This window comes from Loxodonta africana, chromosome 7 (genome assembly GCF_030014295.1).
Source record: "Loxodonta africana isolate mLoxAfr1 chromosome 7, mLoxAfr1.hap2, whole genome shotgun sequence".
NCBI classification, from domain to species: Eukaryota; Metazoa; Chordata; class Mammalia; order Proboscidea; family Elephantidae; genus Loxodonta; species Loxodonta africana.
This window is the reverse complement of record NC_087348.1, coordinates 20,392,675-20,403,645: the sequence shown is the minus strand read 5'-3', so window position 1 is coordinate 20,403,645 and position 10,971 is coordinate 20,392,675. Positions and strand designations below refer to the sequence as shown.

Genomic DNA, 10,971 nt, shown 5'->3' with positions numbered 1-10,971 from the left:
AAGAAGTTTTCTGAATAAACTGAATGCTTCGAAGGCCAGTGTAGCAGGGGCAGGGGTTTGAGGACCATGGTTTCAAGGGACATCAAAGTCAATTGGCATAATAAAATCTATTAAGAAAACATTCTGCATCCCACTTTGAAGAGTGGCGTCTGGGGTCTTAACCGCTAGCAAGCAGCCATCTAAGATGCATCAATTGGTCTCAACCAACCTGGATCAAAGGAGAATGAAGACCACCAAGGACACAAGGTGATTATGAGCCCAAGAGACAGAAAGGGCCACATGAACTAGAGACTACATCATCCTGAGACCAGAAGAACTAGATGGTGCCTGGTTACAACCGATGACTGCCCTGACAGGGAGCACAACAGAGAACCCCTGAGGGAGCAGGAAAACAGTGGGATGCAGACCCAAAATTCTCATAAGACCAGACTTAATGGTCTGACTGAGACTAGAAGGACCCCGGTGGTCATGGCCCCCAGACCTTCTGTAGGCCCAGGACAGGAAACCTGCCCGAAGCCAACTCTTCAGACATGGATTGGACTGGACAGTGGTGAGGAGTGAGCTTCTTGGATCAGGTGGACAATTAACACTATGCTGGTATCTCTTGCCTGGAGGGGAGGTGAGAGGGTGGAGGGGTTACAAGCTGGCGAAATGGGCACGAAAAGAGAGAGTGGATGGAGAGAGCGGGGTGTCTCATTAGGTGGAGAGTAGTTGGGAGTGTATAGCAAGGTGTATACGGGTTTTTGTGTGAGAGACTGACTTGTTTTGTAAACTTTCACTTAAAGCACAATAAAAATTATTTTTAAAAAAGACCCAACCTCCCCCCCAAAAATATGAATTTTCCCCTCAACATAAAGAAAACAAAAAGTCTCACAACTGGACCAATAAAGAACATCGTGATAAATGGAGAAAAGATTGAAGTTGTCAAGGATTTCATTTAACTTGGATCCGCAATCAACATCCATGGAAGTAGCAGTGAAGAAATCAAAGGACACTTTGCATTGGGCAAATCTGCTGCAAAAGATCTCTTTAAAGTGTTATACAGCAAAGATACCACTTTGAGGACTAAGGTGCATGTGAAAGCTGGACAATGAATAATTAGGCCAGAAGAAGAATTGATGCCTTTCAATTATGGTGTTGGTATAGAATATTGAATATGTCATGAACTGTCAGAAGAACAAATAAATATGTCTTGGAAGAATTCCAGCCAGATGCTTCTCAGGAGCAAGGATGGTGAGACTTCTTCTCGTATACTTTGGACATGTTATCAGGTGGGACCAGTCCCTGGAGAAGAAAATCATGCTAGGTAAAGTAGAGGGTCAGCAAAACAGAAGTGACGCTCAACGAGATAGATTTACATAGTGGCTGCAACAATGGGGTCAAATATAACAACAGTTTTGTGGATGGCACAGGACCTGGCAGTTTTGTTCTTTGGTATGTGTGTTTGCTATGAGTCAGAAACAACTCCGTGGCATCTAACAACAACAATAAGGTTAACTATTTGTGCTGCGGATCTGCAACCTAAACAGTCAGGAAGTGCCTTTAGTCCTCAATAACTTCCCTACCTCCACAAGGGATGAAAGACTATTTCAAAGCTGCAATTTAGGCATTCTGGACACCTATTTGTTTATCTCAATTGGATAATCACACCTTTCAACTTCAGCAGATGCCACGTGCTAATACAATATTTATAATCTCTATTTTCAAGCCTCTTTGCTACAGCCAGTTTGTCTTTCAATACATTGTCCTCCACCTGTCCTTCTTACCATGACGCCATCATTGATTCTTTATGTAAATTTCATACCAGTAGATAGTATAGATTACCAATGTTCCATTTACCCCAGCAAAGGATTTATGTCTGTTTTTCAAATACCTGAGCAACTTGAAGAACCTAAATCCCTTTTAAATCATTGTTTCTTTGACCTACACTCAGACCAGGAAAAGTTAGGAAACTAGATCCCACTGCCGTCAAGTCGATTCCGACTCATAATGACCCCATAGGACAGAGTGGAACTGCCCATAGAGCTTCCAAGGAGAGCCTGGTGGATTTGAACTGCCGACCCCTTTGGTTGGCAGCTGTAGCACTTAAACACTACGCCACCGGGGTTTCCTTGGCCCACTTAAATTAGGTAATTTGAGCCGAGTACAGTAAGAAATTACAACAAAGGAATGTGTTAGGTGTGGGAAAACCCTGTGAATAGTATAATAGAGCTAAATAGGTAACTTCTGAGACTTGTTACCACCCCAGCCCTAAAGAGACCAGGAAAGTGAGTGGTTAAAGGCACTGAACATTGGAGGAGCAATGCCTGGCTGGAGACGTGATGCAGCCAGCTTCCAGAAATCATTCACATAAGGAGCCTGGGAAAAATTACTCTGAAATCACCCTCCTTGCTGCTAATGACACCATTGACTAAACCCCTAAGAAGACAGAGAACAATGGATTCCACTGATGCAGTTCATACAGCTTAGCCTCCTAGAGCAAAGAAGAGGTTGGGGTGGAGAATGGATTTGGAGGGATGCTTTGAAGGTATGACTGAAATACTGCTATTGTTGAGCAGATATATTTTAATACATAGGTGTGCACATATAAATACATGGAATAAAATAAAATGAAAAACCATTGCCATCAAGTGGAATTTGACTCATAGTGACTCTACACAACAGAGCAGAACTGTCCCATAGGGTTTCTAAGGCTGTAATCTTTAAGGAAGCTAACTGCCACATCTTTCTCCCTCAGAGCAGCTGGTGAATTCCAACAGCTAACCTTTTTGTAGCAGCCAACTACTTAAGCACTGCATCAGCAGGGTTGCTCACACATAAATAGCATATTTAATATATGTGTACACATATGTTTAGTTTATCTTCTTCACAACGCAAAATGAAAAGACAGTGAAAAGGATGACTGATTACATTTTCACCAGGATATCATGGACTCCAAAAAATTTTCTCTCCATCTTATTAAATAATACCCAATTTGTCAACATTCAGTTCTGTTTAATTGCCTTGTTACTCATTTCTCAATTCATTAAATCCTGAGAGGGTATAGGAATCTATAACCCTGGGGATCCAGAAACTGATATAAAAGATTCTGAGAGCAGCAGGTTTTAGCTCTGTCAGGATGGTGGCCTTACTGAGAAATCTGGGTGAATTGCCTAATTCAGATGTTAGAGGTAGATGGAAGATTTTATTTTTTCTCACAAACAGTCCGGTCGCCATTTGCATACTATGACATGATAATGGCTAAGGAAAGGCCCTCTTAAAAAATCACAATTGTCATCTCTGAAACTGCTGAAATCACAAAAGATGTATTATTACTTGCTGTTAGTGGCATAAAAAGGGGAACAAGCATTACAGCAAAGGACAAGGGAGACAAAACTAAATTAACAAACAAGAAACCATTAGGACCCACTTGGTCAATAGCCCTTGTAAATATCTCAAGAGTAACTGGAGTGGCAGAATAAAGGAGGAGAGAGTAGGGGGCTAAGGGTCAAAAGAAAAGTTCAAATTTCCTTCAGTTTAGTGTATCTTTAAATATAGTGTATTTAAGAAGATTTCCAGGCAACACAGATTTACTTTGAGAAGGAAAAGTTTTGTTTTTACTAATTTTGGGTAGAAAGTGCTGTTTTAGCTTAGAATACAAATATAACCTCATTAGTAGAATAAACATGTAAGCTGGTTAGTACACACTGTCCAGTAGGCATAAACTTCTGGTTCTGATAACAGATTACTCAGTTCTTCCAACCAGGCCCTCACATGGTGTACATAGGTGGGTTTCAGGGGAAACACCAAGAAAATTGGACTCTATTTTGTTTTTGTATGCCATGGTAAGTTATGACAATTTTTGTTTTGTTGCATGTTGTTTTGTCTTTTCTGTTGTGAGGGCAATTATATGGCTTTCCTAGGAGTCTCAGTAAGGGTCTGAAACACAGCAGAAGAGAATTACTATCTCTGAAGGAATGGAGCTCAGAGGAGAGAACATGAACAGAAGGATGAAGGAAGCAAAGGACAGAGCACCACACTGAGCTCCACGATGGATGGTTCCATCATTGAGAGACTGTTGCTGTTCTTAGTCGCCATGGAGCTGACTCCGAATTATGGTAACATTATATACAACAGAACAAAATGTTACCCAGTCCTCCCTCATCCTCACAATCACCCACATGTTCAAGTCCATTGTGGTAGCTATTGTACCAATCCATTTCACTGAGGGTCTTCTTCACCTTCATTGGCCTTCAACTTCACCAAACATGATGTCCTGTTGAGATCCATAATGTTTTCTTTGGCTAATTTTGGCCTTTCTTTCTAGTCTGTCTCAGTTGGAAGCTCAGTTGATACCTGTCGGTATTGAATTACCAGTAGCATAGTTTCTATCATCATGGCAAAACTCAAGTCACCACAGTATGACCAACTTACAGAAGGCACAAAGAGGACTGTGAGGCAAATGGTGATTGTAGGAGAGTAGAGAATAGAAAGATGCAAGGTTAGAAGAGAGAACATATATCAGGGGACATAGTAGAGGTATTGGGTACAGATTCTACCCCTGCAGTATTTGACATGAAAAACATGCCACTGCTTTACAACTGTGTGACATCATTACTTACATATGATAGATATTTTTTACATGTCAAACCATTTACTAAGCACTCTATATACAATATCTCTTTTGAGTTTTCCTACAATCGTTAAGAGGAACTTATTATGACTCCCATTAATATGTAATAAAAATGTGGATTAGGGAAATTAAATAAGTTTTCCAAAATTTTTGCCAGTCGCCCTTCAGGTGTCTCCAAATCTTGGTGACCCCCATGGTTGTCAGAGTAGAACTGTGCTCAATAGAGTTTTTTTCTTAGTTATCTAGTGCTGCTATAACAGAAATACCACAAGTGGATGGCTTTAAAAAAGAGAAATTTATTCTCTCATTGTCTAGGAGACTAGAAGTCCGAATTCAGGGTACCAGCACCAGGGGAAGGTTTTCTCTCTCTGTGGTGTCTAGGGGAAGGTCCTCGTCATCAGTTTTCCCCTGGTTTAAGAGCTTTTCAGAGCAGAGACCCTGGGTTTAAAGGAAACTTCATCTAAAGAAAGAACGGGTAGGCTGGATTTGACCCATAGCAGTAGTTTATTGATCCCTGGTATGGACGTCGTACCATAACTGATAGCCCCTGGCAAGGCGAACAAGAGAGATGTAGGCAGCAGAGGGCAAAGAGATGAAGGTCAAAGGGTTGGTGAGGTACCACATGCCCTGCCCCCATGGGTACCACTCTGTAGATTCCATCATGGGAGTGATCACATATCAAGTTTCAACAGGAAAGGGATCACAACACTGTACATCTGCCAAAACACTGAGAATCATGGCCAGCCAAGTTGACACACAATCTTAACCATTAAGGTTATCAATAGCTTGTTTTTCAGGAGTAGATCAGTGGGCCTTTCTTCTAAGGCACCTCATGGTAAACTGAAACCTCAAATCTTTCAGTTAACAGAACATTCACCTTTTGCACAACCCATGGTTAGAGTGATTGAAATCGCTGACAAGGATTCACACCTAGATCTAGTCACCACTCTTCTTGTTGAATGTTTAATATGGTGCAAATCTTTACATTTGTTAGATCCTAGATTATTCACAACATTGTAACGGAGGGAAGGCTGCTGAAATAATAAATAATAACAATAGTAATAACATTAATATTATAACAGATATTCATTTCACCATTTCTCAGAAGTGATCTACAAAAACCCTGCATCAGAAACACTTCGGCTGCTTGAGAGAAAGCAGGTTCCTGGGTTTCACCTATAAGTTGCTGAATTGGAATCTCTGGGGTGGAGTCCAAGTGGTTTTTATGTGCACTGATTTTGAGAAGCACTGTTTGCTTGAGTGTTTACCGCCTGCCAGGCACTGTGCTCAGCCCCTACAGGAGTTATCCCCTTTAATCTTGACAACAACCCTGTAGGTGATGGTTGCTGTCCAGATGAATACTACAATTGTGTTGTATGCATTGATTACAACCCCATGGAGAGATAAATTATCTCGGCATTATAATATGAAAAAAATTGAGCCTTACCTATGTTGATTAGTATTTTCTCCAAGGTCTCACAGCCTTTAAGTCATGGAGACAGAACTTGAATCCATGTTATTTGCTTAAAAGTCAAATGTATTTTGAGCAGTCAGCTCTGATTTCTGAGAGTCACCTCCATCATGACATATAATGACAATCTATTGCTAAGCTGAGAAACTCCTTCATCACAAACCCACTCACTTGGGAAAAGAAATGACCTGATAATTGGTCAGGCTGACTGTTTTTGTGGGCACACGTCTTTGCTTCTTCCTATGTGTCCCCAAAGAACACAAATGTCAAGGATAACTGGTGCCAGGAAATATGTGAGGGTACCATACAATTCTCTGATGGTTTTAGGGTAAAATGATATCATTATGAGACCACTCAGAAAAGAGATTCTGCTGACTGGCTTCTCTTCACCATGAGGGTGGTCCACTCATTCATTCATTCATTAATTCCTTCAGCAGATATTTACTATGTATCTGTTATATGCCAGACACTATTCTAGGCACTAGGGATATAGTAAAGAAGAAAACAAACAAAAATCCCTCGTCTCATGGAGTTTATACCCTTGTTGTACCTTGGTAGTTGCCATCGAGGTGATTCCAACTCATGGTGCCTGAGTGTTGCACAGTAGAACTGCTCCATAGGGTTTTCCAGGCTGTTACCTTTCAGTAGCAGATTGCCAATCCTGTCTTCTGAGGTGCTTCTGGGTATGTCTGAGCCACCAACCTTCCAACTAATAGTGGAGCACTTAACTGTATCTCCCTCCCAAGAACCCCATTTACATCCTAGGGATCTCCTTACCCCAGTGACACAGAGGACCCAAGAAAATATGGACGGAGCACTATATCACTACAGATAATTTGACCACTCAGTGATTTTCTCCAGTTATCTGCTATTCCTTCACATAATTCCTAGAAGCATGCTATGAAGAGTTACAAAGCAATTTGCAAATCTATGGAGACGTTCTTAACAAAGCCAGTCTGGTCTTCTGAGGTGCCTCTGGGTATGTCTGAGCCACCAACCTTTCAGCTAATACTAGAGCACTTAACTGTATCTGCCTCCCAGGAACCCTGGTGATCTCCTATCTCCTCCTGACCCCAGTGACACAGTGCACCCATGAAAAGGTGAATGGGGCACTGTATCACTACAGATAATTTGACCACTCAGTCATTTCCTCCAGTTATCTGCTATTCCTTCACGTAATTCCTGGAAGCATGCTATGAAGAGTCACAAAACAGTTTGCAAATTTATAGAGACATTCTTAACAAAGTAGTAAAATCCTTACGGAAAATTTTTTTAATTTGTGTTCAGATTTTTGACTGTCACAAAGATTGGGGCCCCTCCAGGCTGTTTAGTATCTAAGAGACAAAGATAAAAGATGTGCTACACCCATGGGCCAGTTCCATACAAAGAAAACTGTCCCACTCCTTATACACAGTCTTGATGTAATCAGATGAATTTGGTCATTCATCTCCACTCTGAAATTTCACCCTGGTTCCCCATCTAGTCCTAACTTTTGGAATTTACAACAGTTTTACCAAAGTCTCCTACAGATCCACGAAGGGGAAAATTTTCTCTATGTTTGCAGAAGAGGAGAAGGTCATCATTTTGTAAACCCTGCAGACCATCCTTCCTCTCATGAGATCTCAACAACTTGTCCATTTCAATCTGGAAAATGAGGGAAAGGAAGCTGTCCCTGGGTATTTGAATTTAATTAACGCCTTTCCCAGTTTGTTTTCATCTTCTTTATTTTTTAAGTAATATTTGACATTCTTTGCAAAACATTTATACTTTTTTTTCGTAATTATTATCTGTCTCTTCCCATAGAACAAAAGCTCCATAACAATAAGCCACATGATGCCTAGAACAGCACCTGGGATTGAAAAATAATTATTTTGAAAAGAATTAATAGGCCTCTAGCAGCATTATGGCTGATCTGCTACAAATGTATTTTATTGAAATGAATGTATTGAGACTCAGAGAACTCCCGTCATTTTCTCAAGTCAGGATTCCTGCTCAGATCTCCTCAGTCTAATAGCTTAAGTCTTACCATATCATATGTACCTGGTACATAGAATGTCTTCATATAATATGAGCTGAAGGAATTAAACCCACTGTCCTTTAGCCATGGAGACAGACAATCACACCGTGACTGAGTTCATCCTTGTGGGCTTCACAACAGACCCTGTGATGCAGTTGATCCTATTTGTGGTGTTCCTTGCTGTGTACTCTGTGACCCTGGTGGGAAATACCATGTTAATAACATTGATCTCTAATGACTCCCGGCTCCACACACCCATGTATTTTTTCATTGGAAATCTGTCGTTCCTGGATCTCTGGTGTTCCTCTGTCTATACCCCGAAGATCCTAAAGACGTGCATCTCCGAGGACAAAAGCATCTCCTTTGCTGGCTGTGTAGCTCAGTTCTTCTTCTCTGCTGGGCTGGCATTTAGTGAGTGTTACTTGTTGGCCGCCATGGCTTATGACCGCTATGTGGCTATCTCAAAACCACTGCTTTATTCTCAGGCAATGTCCATAAGGCTGTGCACATTTTTAGTAGTAGCCTCATATCTTGATGGATTTATCAACTCTTCTGTCATCACCAAAAGAACTTTTGCCTTGAGCTTCTGTGGTGACAATGTCATTGATGACTTTTTCTGTGATTTACTTTCTCTGGTGAAGCTGGCTTGTGGCAGAAAAGATGGCTACCAGACTCTACTATATTTCCTCCTGGCCTCCAATGTCATCATCCCCATTGTGCTCATCCTCGCCTCCTACCTCTTCATCATTACCACCATTTTGAGGATCCGTTCTACCCAGGGCCGCCTCAAAGCCTTCTCTACCTGCTCCTCCCACTTGATTTCTGTCACCTTATACTATGGCTCCATTCTCTACATCTACTGTCACCCCCGATCTAGCTATTCCATGGATAGGGACAAAATAGTTTCCACCTTTTACACTGTGGTCTTCCCCACATTGAATCCTATGATCTACAGCCTGAGGAATAAGGATGTGAAAGAGGCTCTGAATAAACTCTTTAAATGAATCCAGATTCTCTCCTTCTAAGGTAATGCAAAGAAAATTTTTGATCAGGTATTTTGTATCTCCAGCAGAGCTGCCATTGTGCTCCATCAGGATAAAAAAAACATATTCAAATTAAAGAGTTTTTCCAACCTTGACACAACACAGTCCAGTGGATCTAAGATAAGAAAATTAGGGCAATTTAGGAAATAACACTTGAATATAAAGCCTAAATTTTGATTGAATTCCATTGGTTAGAAACAACCAAAACCATGGATTAGAAGCAACAAGAAAATAAAATTCAAAAACTGTTCTCTATCCTCATAAAGGAAAGTAACAGAATGCCCCATTCCTATTAGCATGGGAAGATTTTTGGGAGACTTATTCGTATAGGATAATATCTACATAGTTATTGCCTAGATAGAGGAACAAATATGCTGATTAATTTTTAATATTTTCCTATGACTAGAAATTAGATGACACCCATCACTTTCTATTTCCTTAACAGAATTACTTAAACATTTTTATATAATTTTTTTTCCAAAACCATTAGCACAAAGACTCAGGAGCAAACATGAGTCAACTCAGTGTAAACTGGGTGATGGAGGCATGATCTCACCAATCTCCTTGTCTCCTGATTGAGGAAAAATCAGTCAAGACCCCATTGATAGGATGTTTGTGAATCACCATAATTCCCAAAGATCTTTTTGCTAAGATTTCTACAAATCAAATTGTGAAATTATTAACATCAAAATACAATTATTATAATAAAAAATGATAACTATAATGAAGTAAAACAACCTGATAAATGAAAGTCTATAAGTGCACACTACTCAAAAGAATAAACTCTGTATGCAGAATACATGAAATAGTGATACAAACAGAGAAAATATAATAACTTACATTTAATTTTTTTTTTTTAAGTAAGACAATGTTAATATATGCGTATAAAGCCTAAATATGTCCTTGCTTCTGTTGGAGTAAGCAGTAAAGAAGAAAATACAAGGAACTGCCAGTTAATCAAATAGTTGAAGAAAAACCTAGAGGCTCCATGCAGAATAGCAGGGACCTGCCAAATGTGGCAATCATAAACGTTATTCGAGAATGTAGGTAGAAAGGATATAATTAGTACCAGTAGTCACACACAGCTCAATTGGAATAGAATCCAATGGTGCGATTCTTTACTTAGACAGTGTTCTAAAAACAGTAGCTACTTCTGCCAACTCAGCCCCATATTTTCTAAGAGATAAGATCTTTGTGTTTTTGGCTAAAGATAATAAAATCCCTATAAAACACACATTATTTTAAAATAACATTGCAGATCAAATTGTTATGTTATAGTGGAAGAAAATTGGTTATTTAATGCCAACCAAATGGAACTAGAAAATATATCATTCCAGAAGGAAACACCAGAAACACTATGTTCATATCATTGTGTGTTTGGAGAAGTTATCTCCACTGCATAATCGTCTTTAAATAATATTTCCACAACCCAAGGAAGAAAATAATGTAAGGATAGTAATAATCATAGGAAAGCAAAGAATTCAACCTAAAAATTTAATTAAACAGATGCCCTTATATTTCAGAATAAGTTTAAATGTAAGTTTAGCAATAAATTTTTAATCACTGTGTTGGGAATGTTTCATCTGTTGTTTGTGTTTTGACATGTGCAGAAGAATTTGTTAGACTAACTTGTAATTATAGTATAAATTCCTAAAAGAATTTGATTACTCAAATTATAAGTGATAATGTTTAAATTCTCAGCAGCAAATGTTTTCCATGTGTGCCTTTTAGATACATGAGTTAAGTAAATTAAGCATGAAACAGTGCAACTGTGTGTTGGGAATTCCCAAGACCACACTCAGGCTTGATGTTTCATTGGAAGAATTCA

The 10,971-nt window shown here is 39.6% G+C and overlaps 1 protein-coding gene across 1 annotated transcript; it reads left to right on the top strand.

Moving 5' to 3' along the window:
• The first annotated feature begins 7,132 nt into the window (after nucleotides 1–7,132).
• Nucleotides 7,133–9,414, top strand: LOC100672415 (olfactory receptor 9G19-like). The gene has a single exon (XM_023542731.2). It carries the CDS (start codon nucleotides 8,187–8,189, stop codon nucleotides 9,102–9,104), a length of 918 nt encoding a protein of 305 aa, XP_023398499.2. The 5' UTR covers nucleotides 7,133–8,186; the 3' UTR covers nucleotides 9,105–9,414.
• The last annotated feature ends 1,557 nt before the right edge of the window (nucleotides 9,415–10,971 follow it).